Raw genomic sequence first — 16,566 nt, 5'->3', positions numbered from 1 at the left:
CAGCACCAGGAAAACAACTACGGAGTACACGGTGATGGAATGCACTTTGGAGAGTATAGATCTCTCAAGGTTACCAGTAAGTTGCTTATTAGTACTCTTTGACCCGTCTAATACCGCCTTGACGGAACATTGAGAGCCACAAAGCTCGCCCCTCCCTCCATCCCCTGTTCAAGAGTACTGAGTAATGAGTACGACGCACGGAAGACCCTCGGTCAGAAGCCGGTCGCGCCATTGGGCCCGCCCCCTCGGATGCACTAGTTAGCGGATGACGGATCTTCGTCATTTCGGTGGGTTCCCGACCACCAGAAGCCTCTATTAGTACTTCCGGTACCCGGCCGGGTAAGCATATTCAAAGCGTTACAACCCATTGTTGCCCCATTCTTCCAAACCCCCCCTTCACTGTTTGTCTTATTAAATTGGCAGGCATTCTCGTTCTGATGGAAAACCTTATCTATAGCCTCTATTCATCACTGCGTCTGTCCCTCCTGCCATTGTTGCCTTGAACTTCTTCCACAACAAACCGTCAGCGGCGCACCTCCTACTGCCACACCAGCAAAACACAACATCAGACACAGACAAAGGCAGCTCGAGCACGGCAAAATGTCACCACACGCCGTGCAGCCGACACCAGGGTCGCCGCACCCGGCCCTGGATTTCCACAAATACGCCGTCACCAGAAACGCCTTCCTACCTGACCAGTGCCCCGTCCCCGTCCTGTCGGACCCCTATTACCAACCATGGGAAGCTGTGGGACAAAACTTGTCCAGATTAATCGACGAGGGCACCATTCGGGATGCGATTCGCCAATTGCCGGTTCTTGCAGTCGACAAGCTGGTGTCCGAGGCGGAATGGCGTCGCGCTTACACCATGCTGGCCTTTATGACGCACGCCTATGTATGGGGCGGCGATACGCCTCAAGAGGTACGTTCTCGAAAGCCTGCGAATGCCACCCAAAGTCGCAACAAAGCCCGCTGAAACAAGTCGCCTGCTCCTTGTAGATCCTGCCGCCGCAAATATCGGTCCCGTTTCTTCAGGTGTCTGCTCACGTCGAGCTGCCGCCCGTGCTGACGTACGCCGCTGCCAACCTTTGGAACTTTACGTGCCAGGGCGACGACTTCTCCGACCTGGACAAGCTCAAGCTCTGCTTCTCCTTCACCGGCACCGAGTCCGAGTCGTGGTTCCTCCTCATCAGCGTCGCCATGGAGGCCAAGGCCGCCGGCATCCTGCAGACCATGGCCGCGGCTCTCGAGGCCGTCCGGGTCCGCGACTACGACGGCGTCGTCGGCGGGCTGGAAGAGCTCCGGGGCTGCATCGACGGCGTCTCCCAGCTCCTCGAGCGCATGTATGAGCGCTGCGACCCCATGACCTTTTACCACCACATCCGCCCGTTCCTCGCCGGCAGCCAGAACATGGCGGCCGCCGGCCTGCCGCGCGGCGTCCTGTACGACGAGGGCGACGGCCGCGGCGCGTGGCGGCAGCTGCGCGGCGGCAGCAACGGCCAGAGCTCGCTGATCCAGTTCTTCGACGTGGTGCTCGGCGTCGAGCACAGCGGCCACGGCGGCGACAAGCACGCGAGCTACCACGACGAGGTGCGCGAGTACATGCCCGGCCCGCACCGCCGCTTCCTCGTCCAGATGGCCCGCATGGGCAGCATCCGCGAGCTCGCCATGGTCGCGCCGCCCCAGACCGAGGCCCAGCAGCGGCTGCGCGCCGCCTACACGGCCGCGACGGCGGCGCTCGCCGCCTTTCGCCAGAAGCACATCTCCATCGTCACGCGCTACATCATCATCCCGTCCAAGCAGCCGTGGCAGGGCAGGAACGGCAGGCAGAACCTCGCGAGCTCGTCGTCCAAAACAAAGGGCGACGAGCAGCTGACTGGCACGGGCGGCACGGCGCTGGTACCATTTCTCAGAGAGGCACGCGATGTGACGACAGAAGCAGGCAAGCTGCAGCGGCGGCAATAAAGCCAATAAAAAAAGCAGCAACATGCATTTGCATTTTCAGCTACATACTCGTACTATACATTCATGCATGACACGCAGCGATTATTTGTATATATACATTTCATTTCAAATATTACGAGCATACGACTCTTTTCAAGTAATCTCCTTATGGACAGGGTTGGCTGGGCAAATTTTGTGGCACATGGCCGCTTACTGTGGGCATCCAAGCATTGACATTGTCATCATTTTCTATTCTATATCTTGTGTGAACTTGAGGGAAAATCAAGTACGTGTAATTCATGCATACAAACTAGTCAATGGCAAGGCAGCCGTTACTGCGGCCACTAGCAGCGCATGGCCCAAAGGCATAGCAAGACCCGTAGCCGCATTTCCCGAGCCTTTGGTTTCGGCAGCAGCACTGGAACTGCCGCTGCCAGGCTTGCCAGTGCCCGTGGCGGTGCTGCCGCCCCCTGGGGTGGAGGTTGCATCGGGCGTCTTCTTGTCCGTCTTGGCCACGCGCTCCTGAAGCTCGTTCGCGAGAGGAGTGTTTGCCTTGACGTAGGCCTCAAACACATCAGAGTCGGCGTCGAGAGCCGCGAAGCCAGTCGTGGGTTCGAGGAGGTTATCGCCACCGCGCGCAACGAAATCGAGGGTGACGAGGCGATAGTCGTTGCGGTTTTCATCCAGCGGCTTGCCGCCGATTGTGACGCTGATGAGCTTGCTGCCCGCGTCGTTGTCCGGGTTGTACTCGATTTTGATATCTTTTGAGATTTGGAACCACGATGACGTCTTCTTCTTGCTGAACTGATTCTCGCGCGATACCCAGCCCTCGATGATCTTGCGCAGATCCTTGCCGGAGTAGGGAAGTTGGACCACGGCATTGCCGAATGGGAAAGAGGTGAGAATCTGGCCGCGTGTAATGTTGCCGGCACCAATGGTGGCCCGAACACCACCAGCGTTCATAAAGGCAAAATCAGCGAGCTCGTCACCGGCGTTTTTGGAAATGTTGCGGCGGTAGTCGAGCATTGCGTCAACCATGGCCTGGCCGAGAAGGCAGTCTCCTTTCTGACAGGTGGTCTGGTCGAGTTCATTCTTGGTAGTGCCAATGACCTCGTTGCCATACTCCTCAAAGGGCTTGCGCCAGGCCAGAATCTTATCCTGAAGCGACTTTTCGAGTTTTGTTGCATTGGTCATGTGGATGGGCGCGCCGTGGTAGGAAAGAGCGCGACCTTGTTTGTCAAAGGTCAGATCGATAGACCCAAGATACTCGCCCCAGCGGTACGAGGTGACAACAAAGACCTCCTTGCCAGACTGGTCCTTGATGATGGTCGGGTACTTTCCAGCAGCGTTGGGCATGTCACCGATAAGGGTGTGGCTATGGCCGCCAACAATGAGGGAGAGGCCCTCGGTATTCTCGGCCAATTTTTGATCCTCCTCGTAGCCAATGTGGGTGAGGGCGACGATGCGACGGATATCGGTAGTGTTGCGGATCTCCCAGATGGCCTTTTGGACCTCGGTGGTGACGTCGAGAAAGTTGGTTCCGTTGCCCACGTTGGAGATGCCTTTGGTTGTCTCCGTAGTAGCACCGATGATGGCTAATTTGTGCTTGTCAAAAATGTGATAATTTTTGACCGTCTTGTTGAGAGCTTCGTATTCGGACTTGACATTGCAGGAAACGATGGGAAATGTCAGGTTTTTCAGAAACTTGCCAAGCTCCTCATCACCTTTATCCCACTCGTGGTTGCCAAGGGTCATGACGTCAAAGTTGAGATTGTTGACAGTCTCGGCAATCTTCTCGCCACCATAGTAAGAAAAGAAGAGCGTGCCTTGAAACTCGTCACCGGCGTTTAGGAGCAGGTGGTCGGGGTATGTCTTGCGGAGCTCCTCGACCTTGGTCTTGATGCGCGCGTAGCCGCCAAAGCAGCCCTTGGAGGGGTCTGCGCAGTCGGAGCCGGACTTTGCAAACTCGTCAAGATGAGCGTGGACATCGTTGACGTGGATGAAGGCTGCGCAAATCGTTAGCGTTGAATCCTGAGCGCGCGCGCGGCGATCCGGCGTTGGTTTGTTGCCTCTCACTCATGTTGTAGTTGCCATCACTATCAATGAAGCGCTTGGAGAGATGGCGTCTGCTGTAGAGCACGTCATCAGCTACGGCACAGGCGGCAGCGCCAAGCGTCGCGAGGAGAGTGGCCGTCTTCATGATGGGCGCGGCGCTGGGGATCGTCTGCACTGCGGAGGACCGTTGGGAGTCAACAAAGACACACCAAAGACGCAGCAACCGGCGGATGCGGGCAGCTCAGCTGCTCTTATAAGACCAGACTACCACACTTGATCCCAAAACCACTTAGTTATTCCACCCACAAAGGTACCTGTGGTCAACGGACCAGGGCTCGCGGACGGCGCCGAAACATGCTTGGGGGGTGGAGAGAGAGCCCCAGGCTGCCCGTACTGAGTAGTGGCTGGCTGGTTTGGTGCCGTCGCCAAGCTGCACGTGGGCAATTTCAGAGGGTCTCAAATGTAAGTAGTTTTGGCAGCCCTGGCAAGCTGTTCTGCACGTGGTGGAAGCAAAAGTCTATTCACTTATTGAATAAATCTCGCCGCACGAGTCTCTCGGGATTTTTACGGCCAACGAGCGCTGTGGTAAATCCCCATGTCAGCGATCAAGTCTGCATCTCCGCAGTCGCGGGAGTAGGCCGCTTGTTTGTGGTTCCCCAACTCAAACGTCTCAAACATTACCGCCAGGGCTTATATTTTTTTGGTTCTGCACAGTAATATACCCGTGGACACAACCTTTTCATTCACCGCCGAGGGCGAGGCTCCCCTAGCCGAGCGCTCGCCGGGGCTCACCGAGGCAAACCAGAGCTTCTTGGCTACTGATAGAGGCGGGTAATATCAGGGCTACTAAAACTATAGGGAACCCGCCCCCCATGCTAAAAAGATGGGCTGAAAAGGTAATCTGCGGGCCAGTATGGGGAAGCAACTTGTGGAAACTGGGCATATCATTGCATCCAGCAATGGCGAGCTTGCCTAGTAATCGGCTGCAGCTACTCTAACGCTGCAAAAATAAGGCCAAGCATTGGCTCGGCTGGGCCTCGCGAGATGCTTCGAGAACTCAGCGCAGGAGAACTACCATCCAACGTACTCTCCTGACGTAAAACAACGCCCCTGGCGCCAGCCATGAGATCCGGCCCGCTGTGGCTGTCCATGATTCAGTAAGCATATTTGTTGGGGCATACTGAGTAGTTGCAAACGAAACACTAGGTGCCCACGTGGACTGAGCATGATGGTACTTACTCAGTATACTGAGTAGTAAATTATTAAGCTGAATTCGAAATCGCGTCAACTCATAACTTGAGAATTCGAGACCTACCTAGTACCCGCTCAAAGAAGAACAGCGATATACTGGGTAGGCGAGCCTTGTTACTTCGCAGTCTCCCCACTGCGCCTTGCTACCCTAGTCATCAGAAAAATAGCCCTCGGAATCCTCCGTGGTAGAATTCTACTCTCTCTAAGCTTTGCTGTCCCGTGGACTGCATTTGAGATGAATAGCTTCGCTCGGCAAATTAACGCTCAGGTTATTCCTGTTCGGGCTCGGCAAAGGTCCTTTTCTCGGCTTCCCATCCTGTTCCACCAGTCGAAACTCATTATGGGCAAACATTGTGACAACGGCCACAGTAATTTCCAGCGCGGCAAACTAATTCGGTAAGTACAAGTCCAAAGATGAGGCTCGGTTCTCTGTTGCATTTACCTTGAGACCTACTGTTCGTGTGTTAGTGCGAGGAATCGTCAAACAGGGCGCTCGAATGGACACTTACAGCACGGGTGCAAGCCAGAGCCCCAGCCAAGGAATGCATGGGGCTTATTTGTGCCTTCTTCTCTACCAGGGAGGTGCCGGGCTGGCTCCCATTGGAGGGCGTTGGGATAAATCGCCTCGTCCAGATGGACGTCGTCCATGGCGTAAAACTGTGCATCATCAGTACAGGGCCGCAAGCAATACGCTGACACGATATGCAGCCACTTACCGCAAAAGCCTTTCTTGGGACAACCTGATTTGTTCCAGGAATAGTCAAATCTTGCTCTGAAAGATTTTTGCGAATAGCAGGACCAAACATACTGAGCCGCACAGTCTCCCGTAAACAGGCGCCAATGCAGGGCAGCTGTGTTCCAGTCATGGTACGGTAACCGTTGCAAGATGTCCAGCACAGATTCCTCGGCTGTATTGCGATTCTTTTCAATGAAGGTGTCTACCTCGGCTTGCACTTTGTTATGCCACACCCGATTTTCAGCGAGATAACAAAGCAGCCATGCAGACGTAACACCGGTGTTAAGAAGCCCGGAAAACAATATCCCGATTATGCACTACACGGCTCAGAATGTCAGCCCATTGCCCGGAAACTTTCAAAAGGAAGGGAAGCAACTTGCCTTGACGATTTCGGAATCTGTTTCACCTAGATCCATGAGGAACTGCAGTGCATCTCTCTCAACACGTCCCCTTTCGCGACGCTCGTTGATCACGCCGACAATGACTTGCCGCAGATTGAAACCGTCCCATAATTTCGACATCATTGACACCAGAGGCCAGCCTGGGAACATGATTTGCAAGGGCGAGCAGTTTTCAATGCTGTCAAAACGTTTCAAGGTGGATTCCAACAGTTCGTCGCTCTCCGCTATCTCATGTACGCCCCCGGTGCGGTGCGTCAGCTTGTAGATGATCCGGTACATGAGTGGGAAGATTGGCACTGCAGTCTTGCTGGAGGACAAGTCGCCAAGTGCTGAGTCGGCATCTTCTATTATACTTGGAAGAGAGTCGATCAGTCGTTCGAGCGTGAGAATCTTTTTGAATAGATTGATCTGGCTTGTTGCAGGATTGTCAATCTCCGTATCAATATGGGGGCTGGCGGCGAGTAAAGTAGAATAGCTGGAAAAGTCAAATTATTGATTATTCTTGACGTGAAAAAGAGTGAACTTTTCACATTGGACATACCCCGCGCGCAAGTCAAACTGACGTGAAGTATACAGGAGCGTTCTACCAGCTTCGCCCACCAGGCTCACAATAGGGTATTTCCCGTAGTAGAAGGTGAATGGCTGTCCTCCATTCCTTCTCTGCTCATTGTCCAAGAAGACGCCACGACGGAGGTAGAATTCAATCGAGCCAAAGATGGGCCAGCCCTGGACAAGCCTTGGCGCGTTCTTTGGCAACTTTGGCCGCTGCAGGACGAGGTTCACGACGGCCAGCAAAACCGTAGACGTTGCCATCGCGACAACTGCAGCGAGCCAGCGAGAGGGTAGCCAGCCGGCAAGGTCGTGACAGATATTCATGTTTGGAATGGCTAGTTTGCTTAAAGTATGTCACGACGACATTTGACAATGGCGCTTCTGCGCCTTTATAAACACCCATTGTTGTCGTGGTGAGAGAGCCCTGGTGGAGGAGACCAGGTAATTGTGTTGCCCCGCACGGCAGCAAATTAATCGAGTGGCGCTCAGTCACATATGAGGTTGTACAGAGCTGCACAATCGAGTTCTGTTGTCTGGTGCCGACCTCTTGCGTTGGTTTGATAATTTGCAACCATCGCGGCTCGCGTCGCACCAGTCGTGTATTGGTCACCTACCCGTTGGATGCTCGGTGACACAACACCGATTGTGTTTCTTTTGAAGAATCATCTCCGATCATCTCAATTTTTTGGGCAACCGGGCGGCTAAGAGCCGTGATGCGAATGGTACACGTGAATCCGGCTGCATACCCCTGTACTGCCGCTGCAAGTATCCGTCTATGGCGTGCTGCGCAATCTCAAAGGCATCTATCTATATAGTGTATGGTGTCTATTTATATATTTGTGAAATGTTCCATTTGCTTATAAAACAACAAAAACGTATGGTACGCATTCTAGCTTGTATTATGAGATTACTGCGGCGCCAAAGTCACGAAAACAGTGCTCAATTGCACACGAAGGAACTGCGAACGCAGTCGATTCAGAAATCAAATTATTCATATATTGGTCTTTTATTTCCCATTACTTATTTAATTCCTTTTTGACAATGAACAGCATTCCATAGATCATACGACGGCTTACTCGCGGTGTTCGTGGGTTGGTTTTGCGGTCCTTGAACCCCTAGGGGTCGGTTAGCGATGCTTGTATATTATGAGACCTTGTCTCAAGCAGGTTACACTTACGAATCGGAGTGATTGCTTGCGCTGTCATCTTCTTCAGCCGGGGCGACTCGCCGGCGATAATGCCGTGCAGCCAGCCATGGTCCGGTAAAGACTTCGTCCATTTCTTCGACGGAAAGGCCAGAAATTTCCGGCACCACGAGGTAGACATAAATCAACGAGATACCGCACCAGCCTGCAAAGAATATGAATGCGCCCCAGTTGTCTGTGTTTTTGAGCAGAGAAGGTAGCGCGAAACTCATGACGTAGATGAACAATCGATGGCAAAATTGTGCAAGAGCAGCGCCAAAGGACCGAATGCGATTCGGCCAGAGCTCGCCGGAGAATACAAACGGCAGAGTGAGAAGCCCTAAAAAATAATATTGTCAGCATCTAATCCCTTCTATGTCGGCATTTGCATCTACTTACCAACCGAGTAACCAAACGCTTGTATGAAAATGGCAGCAATCGCAGCTTGGGAGACGGACTTTGAGACAGGACCTTGCTGAGAATACTTGACGTATATGCCAACGTATAGGTCTGCGAGCATCTGGCAGGTGATGCCAACAAAGAGCGATTTGCGACGGCCGAGCGCGTCCACAAACAAGAAAGAGGCAATGAGGGCAAAGAAGAACTTGGACATGGTGTACATGCCGCTCAGAAAAAGGTTGCGCGTCGTACCATTTGCGACACCGACAATCTTGAGAATAGGAATGAGGTAGGAAGAGATGGAGGCCGCGCCCGAAAGCTGAGGTAGCGAGTACAGAATAAGGCATTGCTGCACGCGCCGAAGATTCGCGGGCACCGTGAACGTCTCTCGCAGGATGCTCTTCAAGTTGGCGGTGCTCTTACCACCGGCGAAGAAGACTCTTTCCTGGTAGATGGCCTCTTTGATCTCCTGCAGCTCACGCTGCACTCGCGGGTGCTCCAGAGGGAGGCCGCGGATGCGGACCAGCGTATCGGTCGCTTCTTGTTGGCGGTCCATGAGAAAGAGCCAACGCGGCGATTCGCACAGAAAGAAGCTCGCAAACACGCACAGGGCCATGAATATGATTGGAACGATCCACACGATCTGATACTGCATGCGAGTGCCCTGGAGCCGCTTGTCGAGGTAGACGCCGTAGACGCAAAATGTCGAGACACCGTGGGCCAGACCCATCATCACCGTGAACCAGGATGTCAGGATGCCTCGAATCTCGGCAGGTGCAATCTCAACCAGGGTGATTGGACCATTGACCAGTAAAGCCCCGATGCCACAGCCACAGATAATGCGTGCCGCATAGAGAGCTGCCACGTTGGGCGCAGCAATCTGGAGGATCTGGCCCAGCATCCAGATGCCAATGTACAGACGATACGACCAGAGGCGGCCGATTCGATCATTGACGAAGAATGAGCCTGCGGCCCCAATCGTATCCCCGATACCAATCAGCGAGACAAAATACTTGATTTTACTCGCATCCGTGCCAGAGTCAATGTTGAAATGCTTCTGGAAACTGGGCAGCGTTGCAATGACCGCCGACGATCCCTGGTCCCACGCTATTTATAGCCCCGGTATTAGCTGGCTGCTCGACGTTGAGAGCGACGGGCACATTGAGCTTCTCTCTTTTATTAGCTGTACTTACTCAGTGGCACCGCTCCGCACGCAAACAGGAGCGATGTAAGCAAGAGCGTTCGATTGAACAAAACTTGGTGCGGCGCCGAGCGGATCGCGCTGCCATAGCTACCGAGCTTGGTCCGCGCAAATATGGCCTTGATGCCCATCTTTGCTGCAACGCCTGAAGGGGGAGAAATGGTGCGACAAAACGTCTTGTAGCGGCAGAGTGATGGCGGGAGCAGTCTGATGTGACTTTGTGGTCCTCAACGAGAGGCCGGCCTCCGTTAATAAAGGTTGGAAACCTACTCAACCTACCTATCTTCTTGTCGCGGTGACGAGATGCCGTAGGCCGGGGGGCACACACGCCTCTCGGGTGACCCGAAATGGACATGGATCGACTTGTTCGCCATGTTGGCTGAGAAGCGCCAGCCGAGCAGCTCGATGCGGTGGCCCGGAAGTCCATGGTGTGTGAGGGGCTTTTGGCCCGGGAATTCCGAAGTCCAAAAGTCCAGCCCTCGACGCCTCTCACATCACACGACGTCTTCCCCGCGTTCATGTACAGGCTAGATAGGACCGGTAGTCATGGATGATGAGTGGGGGCAAACGTCCGTTTCCTGGGCTCCCAGCAGTGAATGATTGCTATTTCCTGCATAACAATTGATGTCGTAACCAGCTGGGGCTTCATCTCACCTCTGGACAACAGACGGGATCGGCACTCCGCTTAAAAGTAGTTTTTGTCCAATCCAGCATAACCCCAAGACATGTCGCTAACCCATTCCTATCTGCTCTCCCCGCGCCCCCGCAGACCCAGCTAGCCTCACCGTCTGCCACGGCAAGGCAGCAGCTATCAGGTGTGGGGAGAGAGAGAGAGAGAGCGCGCGCGAGAGAGCTGGGGTCAATCTGAATGCATCCGCGGAAAATTGTTGGTTGGCTCTACACGGCTATAGCGGACTCGAGCAGTCACGCCCACCTCGATCCGGCGGCGGTCGCAACTGAGCCCTCGTGTGTCTAGGCTGCCTCGTTGCAGCTTTCCATCGACGAGGGGACACTTTGTCTTCTTTTTTTTTTTTGCGATTTTCACTGCTGCATTGATGTGCAACGCATGTTTTACCAGCCGTCGCCATGGACAGCTCATATGGGGCCTCGATGGCCGGGGTGTCCTATCAACCCAACAAAGCGCAAAAGCGCAAGCGTGTCGAGACGGCAGTTGCCCCCGCGCGCAGAAGCACGAATGCTTGTAGGTTCAAAAAGAAAAGTTGTTGAGAAAACAGGTACAGCGCACAATGTGTTGATCGCTAATGACGTGTCCCCGACTGATGCGCAGGCTGCCGCTGCAAAGAGAAGAAGATCAAGTGCCATTTTGCCGCAGGCGCTGGACAGAGGTAATTTCGCGGTCGCTGGGGGTTTTTTTTACCCTGTATCCATGATGAGCATGCTAATGCTACGCCAGCACATGTACACCTTGCATCAAGGCAGGGTCCGGTATGTCCCGCTCTGTGCCGTGCGTTGCGACATTGACTGAGAAGGAGACAGAATGCCGGTACGACGTTGCGCCAGATGGCGTTCCTCGAGGCGCAGAGTATGAGTGACGGTTTTAAAGGTTGACATTCAAATGCTCATGATTGTCTCAGATATATAAAGCAACTCGAAGAGCGAGTGAGAACGTTGGAAGCCGATTTACAGTTGGCTAGGACTGCAGCGACATCTCTCCAGTCTCACTCGTCGCCCTCAACTCATAGTGGCTCTCCAGGTACGTTTGAATTCCTATTGTGAGGTAAACATCGATTAATGGGGGTTTTGTAGCCGCAAGTCGTGTGAGCAGTGATGCGGCTGCATCTTATAGCAGCCAGCGCCGAGATCGAATGGGACAACGTAATGGGGCAAGTCATGGCTCTCCTCGGCCTCGATGTATCTTCTAACACTGGCAGATGATATCCGGGCACTTTTCATCATCCATGTCACAAAGTCCCTCCAAGAAACGAGACAGCCTCTCACTTCCAGAGCCAACATGGATCACCCTGACCTCCAACACAACGGTATTTAATATATTACATAGCCGGCCGCTGCCGTTTCAGCAAAATTCCGATACCTTACCCATCGTTCCTGCCCCCGAAAAGGCCGAGCAATTGATACAGACTGTGTATCTGCATACGCAAGCGCGGTATTGTATTGTTGACTGGGCGCGTGTCCGCAGACTGAATGAAATGCGGGAGACAGTCTGCCATGCAGCAATTGACAGAGACATCGAGTCTCAAACAGGTATTCAGAAAGTCAAGATCTGGAGAAATCATTCAATGCATAATAACATTAGAAATCTAGATGCCTACTTTCTCTGGATCATCTATGCCATTGGCGCACAATTTTCCACTGGCTCAGAGCAACTGTCTTTAGTAAGTGTGCGACTACACAATGAGGAAGATCGATTACTAACAATATAGGGCTATTATACACACTCACTGAGATATCTCGGCAACGTATTGGCACAGCAGAATCTGGACACTGTCCAAGCGCTCCTCACCTTGATGCAGTACCAGTTTCGCGCACCAGTAAGTAGATCTTTGAACAAGCAGAATGGGACTAACCGGGCTCAGAGCGGTCCCTCTATCTGGTGCGATATATATGTTTGGACGGTATTTGGACATCCCTAACACATTTAGGCATCTGTTGGGCGTCACACTACGCCTATGCATCGAGCTCGGGTATCACCGAAAGTGCGACACCGAGCCACCTTATCAGGACCCGTACACAATGGAACTGCAGAAGCGCTTTTTCTGGTGTACATATTGTTTCGACAGGTATTTTCTTTCAGTTCCGTTACGAAACCCACGTTGACTAGTTAGAATGGTGTCCATCATGTCCAAGCGACCATTTGGGATCCACGATATGGATATTGATGTCGAGGTGGGCTACTACAATTGCCATGGGCAAGTATTCGTTTCGGCACTGCTGACAGTTCTGCAGGTACCTGTAGATGTAGACGTTTTGTGTACTGATTCTCAGGTTCTGCGGGATCTTCAGGAGAGGCAAGCATCCGGAGAGGCAGACAGGGACGGGGCAATCACAACGGCAAGCTCATCTCTTACTTGGAAAGGCATAGTCTAACAGACACAGATGACTACCTCGCTGCATCACTTGCAAATCTATCGAATCAGATCCCGCATCATGCATGTTCTGTCTAAGTATTATTCCTGCAGCCCTTCGCTAACATGAAGACAGAACACGGCTATCCGGACCTCATGCTCTTGCGCCGACATACGAGGACGTCATGGAGTTTTTATCCGAGCTGGACATTTGGCGACAGCAGACGCCGCCGCAAAATCTACTACCATCGACCCTCCCTCATCAATCTGACGAAAATGTCCAGGCGACGTACTTTCAGGCCGCATTACTGCTCATCCGACCACTCTTGTTCCGCACGGCCATAGACCAAAGCCTCCTCTATCGCTGCGTTACCCTGTCCGCGGATGCGTGCGAGGTATGTGTGTCGCTCGCGCGCGCAAATGTTCTCTGGCGATAACTTTACTGACTACTCAATACAGAATGCGCGCGAGCTCAGTCTGAACCCGCAGACATTTAATTCCCCCATTACCGTGTACAACTGTTTCCGCTGCGGCGTGACCCTGCTGCAATGCCTTGCCGTGCAGCCCACGATCCTGCCTTTGCGACGCACGCTTCGTGCCATCAGCGCCGTGTCTAGCGCGCTAGCCGTGTATTGTCGGGTCGTTGCCACGGCCGAGCCGCTGCTTCGGCTCTTTGACATGCTCTCGGACCAGTTTCTCGGTGACAATGACCATCCCGCCGTTTGGAACCCGAACCTGTCCAACCTGCGCTCCATCCTGCAACGCATCATATCTGCAGGGCCATCTGAAACTCTCGAGTAAGCCGGCTCCCTCTTTATCCTTGGCAGCGAAGCAACAACCTAACCAGCGCAGGCTGTATAAAATCCTGACCGAGGAGGAAGGCGATTCCGCCCACACTCCGATTTCGCAAGCTGCGGTGGATGAAAATGAATCGGTAAGCACGACAGTCCATCTTGAAATCTTTTTTGTTCTAACGCTACCAGGGTAATCATGAATTTGACTTTCTACTCGGCACCGACTCCATGTCCACTCTGGGAATGAATCTCATGATGCCGTTTGAAACGTATCCGGCGTTTACTCAGGACCCTGTGCCGTCACAGGATGCGGCATCACTGTGGAACACGATTCCATAACTATGAAATATAATTGTATCATTGTATCATTGTATCATGAAGCGTTTATTTCACATCTATCTATGAAAATCATTTACTACGCGGGATATCAAGAATAATTCATGGAGACGCACTTTGACAAAACTGCTTTGCCGCAGCGTCTAATTCGCTGTCTGCAACTTTGAGACGGCGTGTCGTCTCGTCCACCCACGCGAGACTTTTGTAATGCCTGCGCGTCGCCTTGACTAGCAGCCTCTCCACCTGCTCCGGGCCGATGCTGCCATGACTTATGCTGTTGTTGATGAACTCGGTGTGCGACAGCGCGGCGACCAGGTCTTCCTGGGTCATGTCGATGGGCTCCATGCCCATCTCGGCGACAGCCTCGTGCAGCATCTCGACGGTGACATTGGGCTTGGCGACGCCGTTGTCGAGGCAGTTCTTGACGAGGCGGCCGACGACGGAGTGCGCGGAGCGGTAGTCGAGGTGGTGGTCGGTCAGAAGGACGTTGCCGAGGCGGTTCGTGGTGACCCAGGCGCGGGAGAGGAGCTCCTCGCAGCGGGCCTCGCGGACGGTGACGCCGCGGACAATCTCGGCGGTCAGGCGCATCATGGCGGCGGTGGTGTCGCAGGCGTCGTCGATGAAGGCGACGTTGCGGCCGTTGGTGTCGCCGGTGCCCTCGTTGCGGAAGACGGCGAGTGCGGAGACGACCCAGCCCTGGGCCTCGGCGGCCTTTGTCTTGACCGTCTCGAGGGCGTAGGGGTTCTTCTTGTGGGGGAAGACGGAGCTGGTGCTGCAGAGGGCGTCGTCGAGCTCGACGGTGGCGAACTCGACGGAGCTGTAGAGGTGGAGGTCGGTGCAGAGGTCGTTGAGCAGGGTCATGGCCATGGTGAGGGCGAAGACGAGCTCGGCCTGGTAGTAGGCGTCGCGGCCGAGGCGGGCGTTGTCGAGGACGTCGGAGAAGCCGAGCAGGCGGGCGGTGAGGTGGCGGTCGATGGCGAGCGTGGTGCCCGCGAGGCCGACGGCGCCGAGGGGGCAGCGGTCGACGCGGCGGTAGGCCTGGGCGAGCTGCTGGAAGGAGTCGTGCAGGCGGTCGGAGAAGGCGAGCAGGTAGTGGCCGTAGGTGGCGGGCTGGGCCTGCTGCAGGTGGGTGTAGCCGAGGAAGGGCGTGCGGGCGTGGCGGGCGGCGGCGGCGACGAGGGCGTCGTCGAGGGCGAGCAGCCCGCCGACGACGCGGAGCAGGCCGTCGCGGTCGGCGAGGCGGCGGACAGCGGCGCCCTGGTCCAGGCGGCTGCGGGCGACGGGCAGGCGGCCGGCGACGTCGTCGCCCAGGCGCTCGGCCAGGACCCGCTCCATCTGCAGCACCATGCTGCCGTAGCCGGGCGCGACGGCGAAGGCGGCCGGGCCGGCGGCGCCAATGTCGTCGAGCTCGGCGAGGAGCGCGCCCGCGTGGGCGGGCGTCATGTAGCCCTGGCGCGCGAGCATGACGACGTGGGCGCGGTCGACCCGGACAATGGCGGACAGGTGCTTGACCTCCCAGGCGAGGCGCGGACCCTCGTTGTAGCTCCGGAGCAGCTCGCTCATCGGCTTGGCGAGACGGCCCTCGGCGAACTGCTTGGGGAGGGGCTTGTAGGACGGCATAGTGGCGGCGGCAGTGGCGGAGGCGGCGACGACGATGACGGTTGTCTCATGGACGGGGTAAAAGGGAATGGGTTAGCTGCAGCTGGAGAGAGTGTGCTGCGAGGGTATAATGGAAAAAGGAGGCTCGGATGCCTCGATCTTTGGCGTGGATGGGTAGCTTTCCGGGCATCCCTTGGATTATTTATCACGATCTTCTGCGAGGCATGTGTGGAAAGTACGTGTGAGCGGTGCGCCCGGAACAACCGAGGGAGCATGTCTTGTCGGGATTGCACACACAGATCTCTGAATTTCGGTGATGGAATAGATCCTTTCTGTTTTGTCGGCGTGAACAATGTCCAAGATAGCTTTTTGCCGTCGTTGTGGGGGGAGGGCGGGGGGCGTTTGCAGGTCGGACTTCCGGCCAGGTCGTGCTCGTCGCATGCAGCATTGAGATGATGTGCGTTTCCTCTGGCACATCTAGAGAGCTTTTTCTGCAATTGCCTGATGCGGAAGTGCTCATCGGTCGCGCGACACGACAGGTGGCCGGGAGTGCCGAAGCTTGGCCTCGGAAGACCGGCCGGGAGGTGTGCGAGGAACAAACACAAGCAACGGACGGGGTATTTATTACACGCATAGTGTGTGGGTTATCTTTTGCGTGTGAGTTTTCCAGCCCTGCCGATTTTTTTTTTCTTTTCCATGGTTCGGGATTCCGTCGATGAAAGCATAAGCCGTTGGTGGGTGGCCGTCCTTGGTGATACCTATTATAGGTATAGGATGCTATATTAGAGGGCATCCCAATTATTACCAAGTAGGGCAAAAGTCTGGGGGTGGCGCTGAGACCCGCCGTTGTGACCGTTTTTGCGTCGGAGGAGAACAATGGGTGGGACGAGGGATGGATGAGAATGAGGGCACATACAAAAGCTAGCAGACTCAAAAAAATCGGTAATTTTTCTTACTTGAACCCTTGCATCTCTTTTTTTGTTGATTTTGTTGATTTCTTTTTTTCATTAATTGAAGAGACAGTTGAGCATTCGTACTGCGCTCTTCAGTGACGTCAGGGGGCATGTGACCC

At 54.5% G+C, this 16,566-nt stretch overlaps 7 protein-coding genes across 7 annotated transcripts; 2 read left to right on the top strand and 5 right to left on the bottom strand.

Annotated features, from left to right (window-relative positions):
- Positions 1 to 600: 600 nt before the first annotated feature.
- V2A60_002869 (indoleamine 2,3-dioxygenase) lies at positions 601 to 1,964 on the top strand (the record flags this gene model as incomplete). Its single annotated transcript, XM_083254213.1, has 2 exons — positions 601 to 921; positions 999 to 1,964. 2 exons carry the CDS (start codon positions 601 to 603, stop codon positions 1,962 to 1,964), a joined length of 1,287 nt encoding a protein of 428 aa, XP_083110339.1.
- Positions 1,965 to 2,240: 276 nt separating this feature from the next.
- Positions 2,241 to 4,143, bottom strand: V2A60_002868 (Metallo-dependent phosphatase-like protein; the record flags this gene model as incomplete). Its single annotated transcript, XM_083254212.1, has 2 exons — positions 2,241 to 3,949; positions 4,020 to 4,143. The coding sequence occupies 2 exons, from the start codon at positions 4,141 to 4,143 to the stop codon at positions 2,241 to 2,243; spliced, it is 1,833 nt and encodes a 610-aa protein (XP_083110338.1).
- A 1,308-nt stretch (positions 4,144 to 5,451) lies between these two features.
- V2A60_002867 (uncharacterized protein) lies at positions 5,452 to 6,115 on the bottom strand (the record flags this gene model as incomplete). Its single annotated transcript, XM_083254211.1, has 4 exons — positions 5,452 to 5,637; positions 5,692 to 5,702; positions 5,759 to 5,906; positions 5,966 to 6,115. 4 exons carry the CDS (start codon positions 6,113 to 6,115, stop codon positions 5,452 to 5,454), a joined length of 495 nt encoding a protein of 164 aa, XP_083110337.1.
- A 226-nt stretch (positions 6,116 to 6,341) lies between these two features.
- Positions 6,342 to 7,199, bottom strand: V2A60_002866 (uncharacterized protein; the record flags this gene model as incomplete). The annotated part of the gene is made up of 2 exons (XM_083254210.1): positions 6,342 to 6,861; positions 6,928 to 7,199. The coding sequence occupies 2 exons, from the start codon at positions 7,197 to 7,199 to the stop codon at positions 6,342 to 6,344; spliced, it is 792 nt and encodes a 263-aa protein (XP_083110336.1).
- Positions 7,200 to 8,010: 811 nt separating this feature from the next.
- On the bottom strand, positions 8,011 to 9,852 carry V2A60_002865 (general substrate transporter; the record flags this gene model as incomplete). The annotated part of the gene is made up of 4 exons (XM_083254209.1): positions 8,011 to 8,053; positions 8,116 to 8,461; positions 8,521 to 9,627; positions 9,714 to 9,852. The coding sequence occupies 4 exons, from the start codon at positions 9,850 to 9,852 to the stop codon at positions 8,011 to 8,013; spliced, it is 1,635 nt and encodes a 544-aa protein (XP_083110335.1).
- A 955-nt stretch (positions 9,853 to 10,807) lies between these two features.
- V2A60_002864 (fungal specific transcription factor domain-containing protein) lies at positions 10,808 to 13,898 on the top strand (the record flags this gene model as incomplete). Its single annotated transcript, XM_083254208.1, has 9 exons — positions 10,808 to 10,922; positions 12,005 to 12,075; positions 12,124 to 12,231; positions 12,277 to 12,293; positions 12,343 to 12,396; positions 12,902 to 13,160; positions 13,225 to 13,562; positions 13,618 to 13,699; positions 13,749 to 13,898. The coding sequence occupies 9 exons, from the start codon at positions 10,808 to 10,810 to the stop codon at positions 13,896 to 13,898; spliced, it is 1,194 nt and encodes a 397-aa protein (XP_083110334.1).
- Positions 13,899 to 13,997: 99 nt separating this feature from the next.
- Positions 13,998 to 15,515, bottom strand: V2A60_002863 (argininosuccinate lyase; the record flags this gene model as incomplete). The annotated part of the gene is made up of 1 exon (XM_083254207.1): positions 13,998 to 15,515. The coding sequence occupies one exon, from the start codon at positions 15,513 to 15,515 to the stop codon at positions 13,998 to 14,000; it is 1,518 nt and encodes a 505-aa protein (XP_083110333.1).
- Positions 15,516 to 16,566: the final 1,051 nt, after the last annotated feature.

Source organism: Cordyceps javanica, chromosome 2 (assembly GCF_051103115.1).
Source record: "Cordyceps javanica chromosome 2, complete sequence".
In the NCBI taxonomy this organism is placed as follows: Eukaryota; Fungi; Ascomycota; class Sordariomycetes; order Hypocreales; family Cordycipitaceae; genus Cordyceps; species Cordyceps javanica.
The sequence above is the reverse complement of the archived record's forward strand: the minus strand, read 5'-3'. Positions and strand labels throughout refer to the sequence as shown.